Here is a 19,522-nt window from a genome sequence, read left to right as displayed (position 1 = left end):
CCCAGTCTGCTGTCACACGGTCACATTGCCATTTTTCTACCGAACCTCATGTTCATCCACTGCCCTAGTGTGTCCTAGCTGAATGATGCTGTCTTAACAAGCTGGTCAATATTTTGTGTTATCTCGTTGGCCACTTCTAAATGCCTTCCTTTGTAAAGTGTTTAAAAAACTAAAAGTGGAGTGTGCTGTGGAAGTTCTAAACCACAGACTCAGCTTTTTCTCAGTTACCCGTGATCAGCCTCAGGTAAAAAAAATATACATCACTGTCACCCTCCTGGCTTTCACCCAGGCAAAAGGCTCTTGTGTTGACTTAGAGTTACATGATCATTTTTAAAACAAAGGTAACCCCATCCCAAAACCCCCCAAAACCAAACAAAACCCCACAACAACCAAAACCGCACAACTGAGAGACAATCTAAGAGGCATAGCAGAGGATTTTGGCAGCGCTGCTGAGATGGACGTGCACGTGTTGCTCTGTTCCACTGGTAATAGCTCTTTCAGTTATTTCAAGAAAACCTTGCAGTTGCCACTGGTGTGTGCATTTTTTTTTTTTTTTTTTAATCAAACCATTCTTTTGATTTTCTTAATTACCTTGGTACATAGCTCATAGTATTTGCCTTCATTTATGTAGATTGAAATCTTTTTTCCCCCATCTGGGATGCTTGTATCAGCTGTAATCCATTTGTGATTAAAATCCTTCAGGCTTTTTTCAGCGACTGGTGCATATGTATCAAAGAGGAAGCTTGTGACAGTGGTGCTGTGCTCCAGCAGCAGCGGAGCGGCTGTAGATACAAGTCCACATCATTAAATAAGGTGTAGTGGGAATGAAAGAGAATAACGCTCTCAATGTTGTCTTGATCAGAGCATTAGCTTAAGGGCATTTGAGTTTTCTTTCTGTTCAACACGCACCATGTGTGCTGGGAAAGGATCGCGAGGCAACATGGGGGGAGTTAACTTGGTGATGAGAGATGTAGTATCTAACAGTGTTTTCAAAACACGAAGGTACTTTGTTCTACCCCAGCAGCTATTTCCTGCTCCTGCTCCAGGAAGGCGGTGCACAGCGGGGCTCACGCTGCAAACCTCACCGCCTTTTGTTGCAAACGCTGCGGAAAGTCTCCTCTTTGACTTGCACGTCAAACCGGTGAAGGAACTTCACAACCGTTGCGTTTTTGGAGGGTGTGTTTGTCTCAGAACGGGTTATCCGGTACCTACGCGTCTCATTGAAAATCACTGCGTATTTATCCAGAGCCATCTCGGAGTGCGTAGTGAAGCCGGTTCTGCTCCGAGGCCGGGTGTTTGCCGGTGACATTGGAGAGGGGGGCACGTTTTGCACAGTGAAGCGTCCCATCCTGCTAGCTGTCAGGGCCGCAGCTGAAGCGCTGCAGCAGGATGTTCACCTATTTGTTTCAGGGGGGAAAAAAAAAAAAAAGAAACAGACCAGAACAATGCAAAGGGAAAGCACCAGCAAGAGAACAGTATGTTCTTTGTAATGCTTTTTCTTTGGGGACATCTATTGCTGGCAATAAGATTAAATCACTGAAACCTTCCCTGAAGCTACATCTGCCACTGCCTACATTTTCCAACCTCAGTAATAAACTAACATTTGCCATTGTTCGTTTCTTCTGGATTTCATTTCTTACAGATTTAACCAGCGCTATTTACCACAAGGCATTCAGTTCTTGCTTAAAGCTGAGTTCTATGCCAAGTCCCTAAAAATATTCATAGCTCCAAAGAATCTGGTTTTAAATAATATAATAAAACGTAGACGATATTAATACAGTGGTTCACACTGAGTTCACATACTGCTGATGCCAATGTATAAAAGTGATGGAAGCCTAAGAAGCTCTAGACAAGACTACCCTGAAGTGGTGAACAAAATCCTTTTTGCCTTTTTACTAGCTATCTGTATTTTGATTATGGCAGTAATTTTCTTATCCCAAAAAATTTAAAAAAAAAAAAAAAAAGTCCATGTTACAGTCTTGCTTATCCCGACATGGAGCGCTGTGCTTTTTTACTGCAGAGGAGTGGGCTGTGTGGGGTGGGTCGTGGCTGCCAGTTTGCGGGGATTTGGGGAGGGAGGATTCATGCCACCCCCTTGTTCCCGCAGGACGCCATAGTGATCCATGAAGTTTATGAAGAAGGGGCAGCAGCCCGAGATGGCAGGCTTTGGGCCGGCGATCAAATTCTGGAGGTAAATGAGTCTCTCCATGTATGTACTTGCTGGTATCTTTGTCATGTATACTTGTATTCAATGCAGCATAGGTTTCTTGTAGAGGAAAGCGAGATCATTGAGCAGGATCTGTACTTGAAGCTTCTTTTCTGTCGCTAAGAATGTCCTGACAAATTCACATTTCCTTATATATTCATATAAACCGAAGGTACAAATTGAGAATATATTAAATTTAATCGAGCAAGGCAGTTCTCGAATTACATAGTTCAGCTGTCATGTCCAATAGCTCAGTATTATTCATCTGTTTAATCTTTCATTCGGAGGCCTGCACTACCGCCGCTGCTCCAGCATCTCCGTGCCGCCCGCAAACGAAGTGCTGAGCTGGGCGAACGCGGGGCCAGAAGGCGAGCGTGGCCGCAGCATCGCTCCTGCGGAAAAACTCGCAGTGCCCACGTGCAGCATCGCTGCGGGAGCTACCGGCTGCTTCGGGCCACGGTTCATAAAACTGGTGAACGCGCGGAATTCTCTCTGTGAATAAATATAGCGGTTTTTCCCGCAGACAAGCGTGGAAATCGAGGACAGAAAGGGTTAAGAAAGAAGTGTTGGTCTGCAAATGAAACTTGCGTCAGGCAGGGGTTCAGCGCAGCTGCTTGCAGCGTCTAGCTGTCAGATCAGGACAAATTCCCAGCATGGCCATTAAGGCTTTGGTGTGTAGGGTTAGAAAAATAGCGAGGGGTACTTGGGGAGTTGTCTTTACAGCTCTTGCACTGAAAATATTTTTTTTAGTGTTAAGGCTGAATGTTGTTTTCATTTTATAAATAACTGTGTATTAACAGAGCACAATAATTAGGGGATAAAAATGGGGAAGGTTAATTAATTCTTCTCTGGCCAAACAGGAAAGTGCTAATGTTTGTGTGCCATAATATTGTTATTATTTCAGCTTTTAAAAGCCATACTAATGAATCAAAAAGATGACTCTGAATTAGTTTCAGATTAGTATGATAAAGCGCGCGTAGATGCCTCTGTCGAGAAAAGAATACCAACGCAGTATACAAATAAATGTGTGCAGAATTAGTACAAAATAATATAATTACTATAGGTGAGGCTTAATTATCTTAATGTAAAATTAAGTTGATTGTAACTTTGCATATCTAGAAATACTGAGCAATATTTTCATTGCCTTAAAACTTATTATGTTATGTAAGTGGATTAACATTGTATTGTTATTCAGTTACAGTTCATGCTGCTTCCTAAAGAGACTTCAAAATTACTTAAGCATTGATGTTTTTTGGTATTAAGAAATAAAGGATGATTTTGTCAACAGAATATTGGAAAACACCTTAAAGGGTATCTCTGGATAAGGCTTGGCAAAATTAGGAGATTAAGTTTCAAGTTGCAACAGTGGTTTTTTTAATACTTGAGCATTCAATGAGAACTTCTTGTTCCATCTGGTATTACTAAAATGCTAAAACATTTTCAGGTTGTTGTAAGAGAAACGTAATCGAGTGCTCCAGGAGCGGTCTTGTGTGCCATCTATTGGAACAAAGCAAAATAACCATTTAATATGTCCTGCCTGGGCTTCGCCATTGCCATTTGCTAATGTTTCTGATTCCTTCTGTCTTTGGCTTGACAGCATTGCAAAGCCGGGGAAGAAGGAATCTGAGCAGTAAGAGATATAGGAAGCTCAAAGGAGCACGTCCCACTTTGTCTAGTCGTAAGAAAGAAGCATTGTTTGAGGTTCCAGCATTTAAAAAGAAGGGAAGAACACCCACAAAACTTACAAGCCAAAATGTTTTAATTATTGTGATTTACTCCAGGCAGTGGCACAAAGCACCGAACTTGCACTCAGTAGGAGATCCAGGAGCTTGGCCCTCTGGAAATGGGAGCACTAAATTAGACTGCCAAGGCGTGTCAATTTGACAAATTTGTCCTGTCACGCAAGTGTAGGGTGTGATGAAAAGATCATTTATACATGTCATTTGGAAAGAAAACAGTGATTATTTCAGGTGAACGGGATCGATCTGCGGAATGCCAGCCATGAAGAAGCTATCACTGCGCTGAGACAGACGCCCCAGAAGGTGCAGTTGGTTGTTTATAGAGATGAAGCGCGTTACAAAGATGAAGAAAACTTGGAGATTTTTTATGTAGATATACAAAAGAAAACGGGGCGAGGACTAGGGCTCAGCATAGCTGGAAAACGGTAAGAGTCTCTCTGACCGGACTGCACTTCAAATGAGAAGTATTTTGCTTTTTGCCATATGGACAGCTGTAGCCATTAAATGGACTACGAAATAAAGGAAAAATTCCACAAGGAACAGAATTTTCTATCTAAATATCTTGAAGGGTGCTATGGGGCTGTGGTCCCGGCTCTTCTATCAGAACGGCAACACACTGTGTAGTAAAGGCTGCTGCTGCCGGGATTGCTCCCGGCGTGCGGCACAGAGCGGGCGTCCCCCCTGGAGTGAGCGTGGCCAAGTGGGCACACGCAGAACCAGACTGTTCTGGTGGCTTCAGCGTAGCTGTGTCTCAGGGCTTGGAGGCCCTAACCATGGCTTTTCTGATTTCAAAATGTGCCGGGGGGGGGGAACCTTCCTGTTTCCAAGTAGCAGGATATGCCTTTGCTAATGGATTTGTGGGTCAGATCTAGCTCCTCCTCAGGTTCAAAGGGACCAGTGTCAGTGGAAGGTAAGAGTCCGAGTTAGACACAAATCCTGAACGATATCAAAGTGACTGCACAACACTACAGGCAGCGGTTCTGTGAGTGCAGAGCAGGATCTGAGATATGTTGGTAGGTAGCAGCTGCTTAATAAAATGTGACTTTTTACTGATGTATTTCTAAACCATTGCTATTAGATCATTCGAACCAGGGCACTGATAGATTTAATCTTTCATTGCTAGAAGAGATTTACGGCACGACACTGGCGAGCGCCCGTTCAGCGTTGGTGCATAAGAGTCATATGGTTGCTCTTCTGTATTGCCAAAAAAAATTTATTTTCTCAATTACAAATCATCATGTCATTATCCTGACTGCGTATGGTCAGTAAAGTTTCCACAGCAGTTTTTTACAAGAGTGGCGATGTTTAACCCAGGTGTTGTGAGCAGATTGTGGGTTGGGTAATTAATTTAGCTTATGTAAATTACCCTACAGATGGTAATCGCAGTCTCCAGCCCTCCCGTGTTTGCTCCTGTGCAAAACTTTCTGTACTAAGTGCTTCGCTTGTGGGGATTTCCACCTTAGAGGTAGCCCAATTTCTGAAGTCAATTAAATGATACCCAGGTATAATTCAGGTTGTGAAGTGGTGTGTCCTTCAGGGTGAAGGATACCAAACGCCAAATCTTGGCATTGCAGCTGGCGCCAGCTGACCCCATAGCGAGCACCCAGGAGCTGGGGCCAGCACAGAGGGGTCCTGCGGCCTCCGGGAGGGGATTTCTCCTGCGAGGAGGCTGGAGCTGATAAATAAATACATTCCCTTCATCTGCGTGGCCTGCTGCTCTCGCAAGCCTCACTGCCTGCTGCAGGCGGACAGCCACAAAGCTGGATTTTCTTCTGCATAACTCATGTGCAAACTATAAAAGTCTTTTCTGCAGACTTCTCCCTGTTCTTCTGTTGGGGGCCTCCAGGCTTCTAGAAAAGAAACTGAGCTGAACCTTTAGGGGGAATACAGAAAAAAAATCTGAGGCTGCATAATTCATATCAGGCACATCAGGAGATAGTTTAACTCCATCTTAGACCGATGCTTGGCTTCTTATCCATACAAGTGGTATTTTTCATGAATCTTTATGGATCATACAGTCAGAACTAACGGTTCAAAGGGAAAGACAGCATTAAATATAGCAAAACGTGCCTTGGTTTTAAAACTCAAAGATTTTTTTACACTCGGACGGTTGAATGGGGTGTAAAACTAGTTCTTCCTCTGCTCACAGGTTTCTTTTAATGTCTCTTAAATGCAAGTAATCTAAATTGGTCTCCCAAAGAATATTGCATTGTGTAATTAGCCATATGCTTCTTGCATTGTTAGAAATGGAAGTGGAGTGTTTATCTCTGACATTGTTAAAGGAGGAGCTGCAGACCTAGATGGAAGATTAATTCAAGGAGATCAGATTTTGTCTGTAAATGGAGAGGATATGAGAAATGCCTCACAAGAGACTGTTGCCACCATACTTAAGGTGAGTGCATAATACATTTTAAATATTGAATTGCAGTTACTGACACTATGCAAGGTAATTATCCTGAAGTGCTATTTACACATACACAGGAATTTCATCTGAAATAACTTTGGGAGATTCATTTAAAATCACTTCTCCATGTATATTTAGAAGTGGGATGATGTGAAGAAGGGAAAACAAAGACACACGTAGTATTTAGGCATTTATTTGAAAACGCAACTGTGTATTTCATACATTAGAAGAATATTTGGAAACCTGAGTGGCATACAAAACAGAACTGAAATCAAATGCCTTTGGCTTTGCTGCACTAACCTGCAGCTATAAAATGGCAGCGTAAATCTGTTTCTGCACAGCTTTCCATCTTGCGGGAGTGATTTTGTACTCTGAAGTTGTACAGTCTGGAAGAAGTTGCCTTTTTCCATTAAAAAGCATGTGGCTGCTTGAGTCGGAGGAGAGGGCAGGGGACGGCCTGGCTGCAAGTGCCTGATGTTAGCTCCTCCGTACGGCTCCTGGGCCCGACAGCCTGTACCGAGGATGAAAGGACGGGTGGGAGCGATGCTGCAGACCCATTTCTATTCAGAACTGCATCTGGAGACAAGGGGTTTTTCCCTGCCGTCACCACTAGTGTTTCTGCATATGACTTCTTTTGTTCTTGAAGGGAAAGGCTAATTATTTCCTTGGTTTTTTCCATTTGGGGTTGGTACCTGGCCAAAAGTTTACCTATTTAAGAATTGGAAATTGGTGACATGAGTGTACATTATTAAGTTGAATGCATATGTATTAAATTCACCCTTTTCTGCAGCATTTTTCCTCTGAAGTGTTTTTCATGAGTATTGTTTGTGGCAATCGTCTGTTAAAGAGTTGGGGGCTTTTTGTTTATTTTTATTGAGTAATTGGCCATCTACAGTTTGCCAGCGGGAAGGTTCATACTGGCTTCAGCAACCAGGATAGACCTTCAGGATAAACCTAAATCCAGGGATGGGCACTTTTTGTATTGTCTAAATACGAATGTTAATGTTTTGAGCATTCCTTGTGGTTTTCTTCACGGAGTTGTAGTGCTGAATATAAACAGAATTCTCTCCAGGAGAGCGTGAAATATCATATGTCTACTTAAGTGCTGTACGTTGTGGTTTTTTTTCCAAGTGTGCCCAAGGCCTAGTACATCTTGAGCTTGGGAGATTGCGAGCTGGATCGTGGCTATCATCACGGAAAACATCTCAAAACAGTCAGGTTAGTAACAAATTCATATGTATAAAATGGAGCTGTGAAGGGCAAGGCACGGGGACAGTGCACAGGCTTGCACGTGAGGCTCAGTCCTTCCATAGACGCTTACTCCTGAGGATGTGGAACAAAATATTTTATCACCATAATTTTCTGTGCTGAACTGCAAAGTAAGTGTCATGCTGAAATGCTGATTAAGCAGAAGAGCTAGTTAATGTATTTTTTTGTTTAAGGAGTGTCTCTTCCTGAGACACACCAAAAATATGTAATATATTTCTCAAATGATGATGTCCAGAAATTTTTTTAGACCTACAAAAAAATGCTGAATGTCTTTTCTGCAGCTGTTTTGTCAATCAAAATAAGTTAATGAAACTCAACTGTATCTTTGCCTATCTTATGGCAGAACCACATGAGAGCCGCTTTGCTCTCAAAGAAAACACAGAGCAATTTCCTGCTTCACTTGCTTTTTACCTGAAGCGAGGACAACAATTCATTTTTCAATCAGTGCAGGGCTTTTCCCCTCTCCCCGTGCCCCCCAGTCAGCTCGGACACCGATACCATTAGTATTAAAGTCCAAGTACTACAAGGGAGAAAAACAAGGCAAGATGACTTAGAAAACTTTTTTAAAATGGATTTTCCTTCCAAAGACTGACTGCTTTGCCATGATATTTAAGCTGCCAATGTCCCCGAGCGAGATGAGCTGTGGTTCGCAGCAGTGCTGTTGCTGTGGAGTATTTTGCCCCCTCTCTGCCCAGGGGCAGCTGTCAGGGACCCGGGGAACATTGCCCACACACCTCCCTCTCCCACTGATGTGTGAGCAGGCAGGAGAGGCTGCACACCGGTGGGATCCAGCTCAGCCGCCACCAATGCTAAAAGAAGGGCTTAGTTTTGGAAACGGAGAAGGAGGAGCTGTAGGAGGCTTAGGGGTGACGTAAGTTAAAGCAGGAATGCTTTTAAGGAGGTCAGTAAGAGGGGAGGCTTGTCCTTGATGTCGTGCATGAACAACCCCAAAAGGGCGCCAAAATCATAAGCGTGTGGCGTGATTTCTTAACTTTCCAAAGGCCAGCAGCAATCCAGCCTGCTGTCTGGGTGGGTGAGGTATCAGGAAGGGCTAAAGCCATGCAGGAACAGCTGGGCTAAGCCCAGCTTTAAAAATAATGACTAAATATCATTGGAGAAACATCTGCACTGCATGCAGCAGGCAAAGAGAAATGAAATAACAGAGGGAAATTATACTGATTGCATTAAGGAAAGACAACAGTCTTGAGTATTACTTTTTTTTGGTCATTGTATCAACAGCTAGCCTAGGCAAGAGCAATGTAATCAAAAAGTGACGGTTAAAAATTATCCACCCAGTTTTACTGTGTAAAACTCATAGCTGAAAGGGAAGCAAAATGCCATAGTATCTAACATGATTCTAGGTAGAAAGTCAGATCAAACAGTGTCATCCTCCTTTCTTTGGAGCGTAAGAGGCTTTTACAGGAACCTGGTAATTTCTGTATTTCTTTTAATACAAGAAATCTTAATTGCTGTTCTAAATGCAGAGTCATTTTAGAGTCTTCATCTCACTGCTCCTAAGTGACTTGGTAATTTTGAAAACTGAATAAATGTTTCTCAGCAAAACCGTTCCAAGAGTTATAAAAATATTGGCAGATAATACAGCAAATCAGCTTGAATGATTTGCACAACTGCGAGCGATGTTTTAGAAGCTGCTGGCCAAGAGCATCCAGAACTTTTGTCCTCACTTGGCTTTTTTCTTGGTTCGTTGCATACCTTTAACAGTAGAAATATAAGCCTTGTGGTGCAGGACAGTGATTTCTTTCACGCGCATTGCAAATTATGTTAACTGACCCGTGAATTGGCAGCTAGAGGTGGAAATTGTGCTCTGCCTGTTGTTCATCACTGACAGCTGCACGCTGGTCAGTTAGGATAAATGCTGCCAGAGCTTTTGATTCACCACCTAATGCATTTAGAGGGAGAAAGCTCTGCTGTGGGCAGAGAAGTATAGACCAGATCTTTGTTTTGTATAAGGCGGCTTAGTTGAGAAGGTCTGGCCCTCGGTGAACGCTGTCGCTCAGACGCATTTCCTAAATTGATAATGATGTGTCCTCGAGGGGCAGAGTCTGAAGATAAAGCCAGATACGGAAATAGGGAAAAGGAGGGCTTGAAATGGATGGCCAAGAATTGGTAACGTGCACAAGCAGCTATCTTCGGAGGCTCTCCCTTTTGTCACCTGACATGTTATTCTGGAAATAAAAGTAGGTTCTTGGTCAAATGAAAGGAGCGGGGTCAATTACAGGACCTTGTAATCAGATAATATATTCAGCTAAAATAACAAAGCCTGTAGATTACTGCCCTGTAACGAGGTGGGTGTAAGTGAGGTGCCTGCTGGCTGCATTGTGGGGACGATACCCACAAGCTGTAGCAGCAACCATCATCTCCCCTTCTCCTCAGGTTTGGAGACACACTGGGAATAAGCAAAGGAGGGGGTTAATCCTCCTTCCTTAAGCCCTCTAGAGCAGACCTGAACACAACGTAGGCATTAGGTGCGCACCTTAGGGAGCGAAGTGCAGTTGTGCAGTGAGCAGCGCTACGGACGTGCCTACAACTCAGGGATGGATTTTGGTAGGTAGGAAATGAAGTTGAAGTCGGAGGGGTTTGCACTTGCGTGGCCGATGTGGTATTTCCAGTCTGGTTGGCACAGAGCACAGCTGCACCCGTATGTTGCAGGAACTGGTTTAAAGTGAACGTTTGGGTTTGACTCACAGGTTTTGATTTATTTTTAACTTCAGGCGAGCCAACAGAGTGTCCATAGCCACTTCCACCCTGCGCTTGCTCCGGTCCTCTCTACCTTACAGAATTTTGTCAGCACAAAAAGATCTTCAGCAGATGTGTCTCAGAGAAACTCAGGTACAAACTGGGTGGCTGTCAGAATAGCTGCGTGTTATTTGCTTTATATCTGTGCTGTTTTAAAAGCAAAACTGAATACTTGAATCTGGTTTTCCTACTCAGCCTCCCAGAAGACGTACCACTGATGTTTTAAGACCTGAACACTTTCCAGCAGATGACATTATTTTTATGTCTACCAGTAGAGTAATGGCTCCTCTATTTTAAGTGCAGAATTCCTGCGCCCCGCTATTCCCCGACGCCCTTGTCAGAGGCTTAGCACAGGCAAGGTTCTCGCATTAGAAAGTTTTCTCAGGGAATAAAGCTGCCACCACTTCATTTATATCTTTGTTGCTCTTGAGTGTATAAAGGGGTGTTTTGTAATGAGAAAGTCACAATGCCCAGTTTGCAATTTGCAGGTTTAGCAAGTGCTAAATCTACAACCTGCAGTAGCTTGTGGAGAGTCTGCTCGTTTGTGCGCTCTGACCTGCGTCAGAAGTTGGTAACCTCTGCTCGTGTCTGACCGTGGGCAGAAGTACAAGACGTTTCTTCCACCAGTTTGCATGCGCTAGAGGAGGCGTGTGGCTTTTTGGGCAGCCTTCCTTGTGCCATTTTGAAGGGCCCTGCCGCGCTGAGAGTGCGTGTCTGCACGCCCTGATTCGGCGTCCCTGGGGCTGGGCTCCTCGCTGCCGCGGACCTCGCAGCACCGCGGCAATCCTGCCTTGGGTACTCGGAGCAGATATCTGCACGAGCACACATGCGTGGCAGTGGGAAATACCGATATGTATTATTAAGAATCATTAACTTCTGAAAGAGTCTAATTCTGCCTGCCTTCCAAAAGGTTCTTAAAATAGTTTAATTAAAGCTGATAGAATTAGGGGTTGGTATAGCAGAGCCCAGGACGTGACTACACCATCAGCTTGGTAGGCTGTTTGGTCCCAGTTTGAATGATTCCTTTGAAGTGACCCCCCTTTTTTTTTCTTGGGTTGTTTCTTGGGTTTTTTCTTGGGTTTTTCTTGGGTTTTTCCCCCTTTTTTTTTTTTTTGATATATTTTGAGTATTTTCAAATGTCCTATGGCTAGATATATGCCAGCCAGACCTCCTGGCTGCCTGTTATTTACTAATACAGCACAAATTAGAAGAGGAAATCAATGGAACCTCAACAGTCTCAGACCAGCCGTGTGCCCTACTCTTTGTGGTAGGGACATTGTGATTTATGAATAATAAGCCAATCTTTAATTGAGTGAAATGCACAGTAGGGCTTTTCTTCAGGCCGGCAGAGTGCTGCTATTCAATAGATTGTGGCGAGCAGCCGCTGTGCTACAATGGGTGTCACGGTGGCATCCGTCAGCCGGAGTGATTACATCCGTATTCATCTCTGGGTGAAACAGAAATCCCATCCTTCTCACGTGAGCAGCGCTGCCTGGTTTGGCACAGGAAGGCTTCGCTTCTGCTTGGTGATAACTCTTGACTAGGCAGCAAGGGACCATTGTCACCTGACAGTGTTATCTCTTAATTATATTATCTCTTAATTACAGAAGCTAATTGTTTGTTTCTTTATTAGTAGGAGCAGATATGGGCCCAAGGACTGTGGAGATAACAAGGGTCAGTGAGTTATTTTCTATCAATTCAAAAAGCTGACACCTTTAACTGAAGTTGTTAATTTTTGTAGCATTTCTCAGAAGTAAAATTGCATTGTTTACGTTTGCAATAGGTTGCTGGATGTACGCCTGTGTAATGGGGCCTGCGTGCGTGAGGATGCGTGTGTCTGTCAAACCTATCTATTTTCTCCCTGTTTCAAAAATCAAATGAGTCAGTCATTGCTATACACTGAACAATGACCTCTACGAGTTGCTCCAATTGCAAATGTTGTTTTGTTTTGCTTTGTTTTAGGGACCAAATGACGCACTTGGTATCAGTATAGCAGGAGGGAAGGGAAGTCCATTAGGAGATATTCCCATCTTCATTGCTATGATTCAAGCCAGTGGTGTGGCTGCACGTACCCAAAGGCTCAGAGTGAGTGGAGGGGTCCTCTCAATATTTCCTATTTCATCTGCCATGTGTCCCACAGAGAAGGAGCCTCAAGCAGTTCTGTATGTGCCATCACTTTGTAATGTCTCATAGATTACTCTGCCTCTTTGTATATAAAACCAAAACAAAAAAAACAAAAGCTGCCCTTCTCTTCCGTTTTTAATTATATTTCATCTTGGGATAATGGCAATTGTCGCCCACAGTGGAAAAGTGACGTTAAGAGAAAGAACATAAATGCATTTGCAGTAGTCTTTGAATGTATATGTTCATCCAGACCCAGGGAGGGCAGCAACAGGCTCTCTGGAAACCACAGGCATTTTGGGGACTGCAGACTGGGCATCATTTAGAGCTCAAACCAGGTAGAAAACAGATCGGAAGTTAGTTATTTGATCTTAAGGCCCTTATAAAGAAATGCCAAAATAAGGCACTTATATCAGACCCGCAGGATATGTGGGTTTCCAGGAATGACCGTGGTGAACACTTGCAGTTTTGCAGAGAGTTGTAAGGAATCATTAGTATTGAAAAGAACTTATTATGCAGATACATAGGATTGCTTTGGCCCATGAGATTCATTAGTACATGCTGCTACATTCATGCCGTGTCTCTAATAGAATTACACAATAGCACTAAGTGCCAGGGTCAAGATCATTTTTATGTATTAGAAGAAGAAATCATCTAGGTTAATTAGATTAATATCAGAAGTGCCTGCTTTCCTATACTGCATGCAGCATGTGCATACATAATCTGTAAGAATATGAACTTGTCTGCACATATGAACACAAATGAATCCTTTCTGGGTGGGAGGACAGCAATGAAAATCTCACTCTCTCTGCTTGCAAATGGAAATAGTAAACTACAACCCATCTTTGTTTCTCTGATCTCATTGTTATTTTTAAAAAATCCGTATTGTACTTGCTCTGAAGAATGGTAAATGATCACTAGCAATGCAGAATTCTCACAAAAGGGATCCTGCAAAAGAGAAGCATGACTGTGCAGTGCCAAGTTCACGAGAATTTTAAGCATTCTTAATTTTAATTTTCCCTAATGCTAGTAATTTTCCATTACTGTTGTACTTTTAGGTTGGAGATCGGATTGTCAGTATTAATGGGCAACCTTTGGATGGGCTGTCTCATGCAGATGCGGTTAATCTACTAAAGAATGCTTATGGGAGCATTATCCTGCAGGTATGGTGATAAATTGAACATGCAGCTGCATGAGGGTAGATAAATGGCACTCGGGGAAAAAAAAACCCTAAGCATCACTGGCACAAGGCATCACAGAATTGCAGGGTGCTTGCTGATGGGAATTACATAGAATGAAAGCAAGAAATAATTTTCATTCAAAAATTCTTTATTGCCATTCATACAGGCTGTGAGCATGATTGTATAAAAGCATAACAAAGAGAACAAAATAACTTGTTGCTACACATGATAAATCAACAAGCTTGCAAGTTTTTTTTAATTTGAAGTTAACTAGGAACAAGAAATTACGTATGTGTATATGTGTGTATGCATGTAACTAGACTGTGACCAAACTGCCCACAGTGTTAATTTCCTTGTTCTTGAAAGGGATAGAAGAAAGAAATGCTAGCAGTATTTAGTAAAAATGATAGCATCATCATTAAGACAGTGCTGCCTAGAACAGATTATTCTACAGGTAATGAATAACGACACTCGAGAGAAAAACCAGTGTTATCACTGCTGCATTTATACATGTTCTGCCACTTTGGTTCTAATTGCTGCTTGCCGCTATATTCATCTTTAGTTTATTTTTATGTTTACACAAAGAAATGGGAAAAATACTTGCCAGAGAGAATTCAAAATACTACTCATTTGCAGAATTATTGTAACAATTGGAAAACAAGCTTAAGACATACCACTAAAATCTACTCTAATTTTCTTTATCATTGCAGCATATTGGATTGGAACACATCTTGAGAGATTTTTTGCAAGCTTCTTGCTTGCATTACAACACAAATGTGACTATAAAAAATGGGGGAAAAAGAAAAAAAAAAGGAAATTAAATGATAATAAACTTAGTTTTAGACTTGCTTATTCTTTGTTTTGTCTACCCATGAACTGCTGACCTGGTAAGTGGTGAGCCAGTTCCAGAGCAGATGGTGTACTTGTGTAGTTCCATTGAAGTCAAAGGAAATACACAGATATACACCAGCTGAGAATCTTCTGTTAAATTATAGTTATCATATTGTTACTAATGTTGAGTAATTTCACTTTTCGTGTCAACAGTATTCCCTGAATAGAAAATGAAAGCTTGCTGCAGAACCCAAAATTGCTAATCTTGAAAGCTGTAATACAGCGTATTCCACCTCATCATGTATTTAAAAATATTCCTGATGAAGCACGCTGTCAGTTGGTCGCTCACATAAACAAAGAGGTTCTTCTAGAAATGTCTTTGGGTTTGTCAGCTGATGGTTTTTCTTCCGCATTTTTGCTGTCTAGCTTAAAATGGGCTTAATACTTTTTACAGATGATACAGGTTTATTCTGATAGAATAGAGTTTATTTTCCTCTATTAAAAATGTGTTATGTGACAGTAGGATGTTATATTTTAATACCAGCAGGGCCTAGTGTCGAAGCCCTGCCGTAAGCGTGGTGATATAGTTACCTGACATGCTAACTGCAGGTACTTCTCAATCACCAGATTGCTTTTTTTTAATTTTTTTTTTTATTAAAACAATCTAAATGGAATAATCCTATCGCTGTGATAATCATGACTGATGTGTCATTAAGTAATTCTATTTATTATCAGGTTAGACCACTTCATGGCAAACTGCTTTGAAAGGTCAGATAATTGCGTTCAGTGGGGTGGAAAGGCTTATTATCAGTACGTCCTGGGAAGGATGGTAAAGGAGTTTGCAAATGCTGTTTGCAAATGGGAGATTAGGGTCTCAGGGGAACAATCATCCCTTTCGGCTGTTTTGATGCTTTGGTTTAATTTAATTTCTTTTCTGCAGGTGTAGTAATGAGATAAGGGGAAGCTTTTTTACAAGGTTGTTGAACTCTGATACGTTCTTACTGCCAACTGAAGATTTTTGAATATAGATTTATTTTGCCCTCATTTTATTTAACAACAAAATATGACAAATACTGGCTGGCACTCTTTCCCCTACTGCAACGGGAAGGAAAACTTAACGGTGTCTTTGCTGGCTGAGCCAGGTGCAACTATCTTGTCTGCTGGACCCCTTCATTTAGGGGATCCAAGAACCTGAGTCCTGGGATGCAAAATTTGCATGAGAACTAATCTTCCTTCCTAGAAAATGCTACCACCCTCTCGGCTGCAAGTGATTAGAAAGAGGGAAATATTGTTGTGGAAGAATTGTGAGCATTCATTTAAAACGGGGGATTTATATGATGGATTTTTTATTTCAAATAGGTACATTTCCCGTAAGCCATGTTCACAGCAAGGAGTGGAAAAAGTACCTGTTAATTTTGATAAAATAAGGCCATAGATAGCTAGAGGAAATATTGAAAATTTACTTACTGGGTATTTCTCACTGTCTCTGAGCCAAAGTCCTGCGCTGTACAGTAAATGTCAAGCAGAGAAGAACATCTCATCACAAGAAAATGGAGTTAGGGGATAACCATGGCATGTAGTTGTTAGGAAATTGATGTCCTTTCAGCTGTAAATACTTAAAATCCAAATCACTTCATAGTGGTTTCCTCAAATTTTTTCCAGAAAAAGCAAAGAATAGAAAATTAGCATGCAGTGAAAGGTTAGGAAAAAAAGCTGGAGTGGGCAATGACACTTTGTGTTTAATAAATCCCACTGGGCCTGCAGGCTACAAGCTTTTATCCTTATGAGGCTAAACGCCTGTGAATGGCAAACCCCAGACCTCAGCATGCAAGTAACTGTTTTCTCAGTACGGCTATAGTCGTGTTTGTAACTTAACGTGTACAACATTGATATGGTTGCTTTAAAAAGCCTGAGCAAGTTTGCTGCCCCACAGCCTGTCAAAATGTCATTAACTCTATTAATTACTGTGTGGTGGCAATTCATGATGGCTTTAGAATGATGCAGGAGCCAGAACTGGGAAGTTTAAGAATCCAGTTTGTTGGATTCATGCTGGAAATTGCAGAAGAGTTGAAACCAAGGATTAATTTCTTCCCTGCTCAGCAAACAAACCAATCTGAGGTATTTCAGGGCATTTGCCCAACAGTCCCTTGGATCTCTGTATTTCGTCAGAGGCTAAGGTGCTCTCTGTGGGATACCTTTCCTTTCAAGCCCAATCCTAGACACCTTTTGTTGACTCTGAGACGTACCTATTTCCTTGACAAAGTAACCTCTTTCTCTGGATTATCCAGAAAGACTGTTCCCCTTTGCTCAGCATCTGAGTGATAGTCATGTAAAGGCAAGAGGAAGCTTCAGCAACTGATTTTCCTGATGTATCAGCTATTTTCTATATAATTAGCCAAGACGTCTGGTATTAAGTGAACACACATAGTATTTCATTGCATCCTTCTGTTTAGGTTGTGGCTGATACCAACATCAGTGCCATTGCTACCCAGCTGGAGAGCATGTCTGCAGGATGCAACCTTAACTCTTCTTCTGAGCATCCTTCTGAGGATCCCGAGTAAGTTCATACTTAGTCTGCATAACTGGGGTGGATTTCTATGCACCATGCAAGGGAAAAGCCTAGGGTGGTGAAGGAGGTCTCTCCTGTTGCTTTTCTCTCTAATTTTCCATCACCTTTAAAATGAAAACTGTGACCTTCTCCAGGCTGATTATGAACACGTGTCCATCTTCACCTGGTGACAGAAATTGCTTGAGTAAATAAGCACAAAATGTGTTTCCAGGCACTAGTTCTGGACATTTTCAAAAAAAATTGTCTCCTTTCTTTTCTAACGTGTTATGCTGACATAACAGTTCTCCCCTTGTCTGTTGGCTTCCTTGTCTGAAAGGAGTTATGATGGTAGCAATTTCAAATAATTTGTCATTGGCAGACTAAGGCAAGAGGTGTTAAAAAGCCTGGTATCAGAGACAAATGTCTCAAAACATGTCCCAGAACTTTCTTTGTCTTTTGAATCTTTTTAGCTTTACAGATCGAAAAAGTCTGATTAAAAAATTTTCTACTTACAGCACTTCTGTATGGTGATGGAAGTTAGAGATCTAGCCCTCCCATGGCCATGCATCATTCTCCATCGTGTGCTTTTTAGGGTAGCTTATAGCATTGCAGTTATCATTTTGAAATTCATTTGATCTTCATTTTGGTTCATTAGCTTCATTATGTTCTTCATTTTCGTTCTTTGATTCATTATATTTATTTTAAGAAGCTGAGATGCAAGTTGCTGCCCTACCTCAGGGGGTTTTGAGTATAAAAGTTAAGCTATTTATGCTGCATTCTCTAGTCTTACCATGTGAGATACTGTTTTTATTGCTGCTCTCAAAGGAGAATTGCTTACTTCATAAAAGGATTTGTGTTCTCTTTTCATATCAAAATAGTAAGGAAATTTGAATGTGAAAATATGAAGCAGAATTAGGTAGGCATATGCATTTGTTCTTTCCTAAAGAAATGGCTAGATACTAGTCATCATAGGCTACACCTTTATAGAGGTGGAAGATGCCAAACAGCTTTTGTCCATAATAATTCTTTCCAAATATGTAGAAATTACTTTTTCAGATTCGAGATGGGTATATACGTGAGTGGTCTAAATTCCACCAAAAATCTTCCTTTGCTCAATGTAGACAGTAAAAGCCCCTGAAGAGAGGTCAGGCTCAAAGCGATGCACTAAGTGAGGGGGGCTGGAGTCAGCCTCTGGGGTTACGAGGCGCAGGGATGCAGGTCAAATATAGGTTGTTAGAAAACAGCCCAAAGAGCCTGCAGCAGAGCTGAGACTAAACACAAGTGTTCCTGGCTGCACCCTGTCTATTAGACTCATTCCTCTGAAGTTATAAAATAAAATTATGCTGTAAGGAAATTGTTGCAGTTGTCACTTATGCAGACTAAAGATGACAGCTTGGCTGGTAAGAAAGCAAACTCTCCTTTACATACATGCAGCGACTGCAGATGAGGGGAGTCTCACTTCTGCGTCAGAGATAAGTGCTCTTGTTGAGCTCTTATTAAAAATAAGTATTTTCAAAGCGAGGGGCTGAAGTAGACAGAACAGCGTTTGAACTCCGGGCTGTGCAGGAGTGTGTTTCAATGCAAGGGCAAGAGTCGTGGTTTGTGACTGTATGAAAAACTTCTTGACAGATAAATATCTCTGTAAGTGTTCCTTCTGCATAAAGTCCCTAGAGACAGACTTTACTATTCTAAGTGATATTTATTGTGTTTTCAGAGCACCTCAGCCTAAGATTATTACTTTGGAGAAAGGCTCTGATGGACTGGGATTTAGTATTGTAGGGGGGTATGGAAGTCCCCATGGAGACCTGCCCATTTATGTCAAGACTATATTTGCCAAGGTATCTTTTTTTTTTTCCCCTCCCTTTTTCTGTATTATCTTTAAAAGTAAAGCTAAGATTTGGCTTGGTTAATATATTATGTAGTAGAAAGCAAAATGTACTGTCTAAGTGCATTGATGTGAGTAAGTGGACCCAGAACTCACAGCCGGCTTCTCAGTTTATATTTCACATTACTGATGGCTGAAACAAGATACTTTATCTCAGCAAAATTGCTCTGTGTACTTGGGAAACTTGGTTTTATACATTAAAATATTTATAAGGCAGTTTTATATCTGTAAATCTCAAAGAGCCTTCCAAGAGGTATGGAGGCATCACTTTTCCCACTGTACAGAAGAGGAGGCAGTTGCAGAGATGCTGTATCTTTGTGGCTGAGCTTTAGCTGGAAAACCAGCAATAAGCTCCTGTGCTCAGGTAGTCACCTCAATGAGAAAAAACACCGAAATAGGAAAACGCCGTACTTTGTAACTTGATAATGAATTGGCTTACGCATCGGTGCTGGCTTTAGTTATTCTCCCTTGCTTCCAGCTTCTCTCTCTTGTGTCTCTGTGTGTACTCCAGTCCCATGTGCTGGAGCCGCTCACGGCGCGGCTGTCTCAGCCCACCTCTGACCCCAACCCTGAGTGTTGGG

General features: G+C 41.9%; 1 protein-coding gene across 1 annotated transcript in view; it reads left to right on the top strand.

Moving 5' to 3' along the window:
• The window catches only part of INADL (InaD-like (Drosophila)), a 149,447-nt gene that overhangs the window by 128,280 nt on the left and 1,645 nt on the right, over positions 1–19,522 (top strand). Inside the window, exons 35-43 of the mRNA XM_010582302.1 lie at positions 2,108–2,191; positions 4,177–4,370; positions 6,190–6,337; positions 7,481–7,567; positions 10,351–10,468; positions 12,012–12,049; positions 12,338–12,460; positions 13,555–13,659; positions 16,962–17,065. Coding sequence (XP_010580604.1) covers positions 2,108–2,191; positions 4,177–4,370; positions 6,190–6,337; positions 7,481–7,567; positions 10,351–10,468; positions 12,012–12,049; positions 12,338–12,460; positions 13,555–13,659; positions 16,962–17,065 — 1,001 coding nt within the window. The remainder of the gene's footprint in view (positions 1–2,107; positions 2,192–4,176; positions 4,371–6,189; positions 6,338–7,480; positions 7,568–10,350; positions 10,469–12,011; positions 12,050–12,337; positions 12,461–13,554; positions 13,660–16,961; positions 17,066–19,522) is intronic.

This window comes from Haliaeetus leucocephalus, unplaced genomic scaffold, assembly GCF_000737465.1.
Source record: "Haliaeetus leucocephalus isolate CR32 unplaced genomic scaffold, Haliaeetus_leucocephalus-4.0 Scaffold848, whole genome shotgun sequence".
Lineage (NCBI taxonomy): Eukaryota > Metazoa > Chordata > Aves > Accipitriformes > Accipitridae > Haliaeetus > Haliaeetus leucocephalus.
This window is presented reverse-complemented; position numbering and strand designations above follow the sequence as displayed.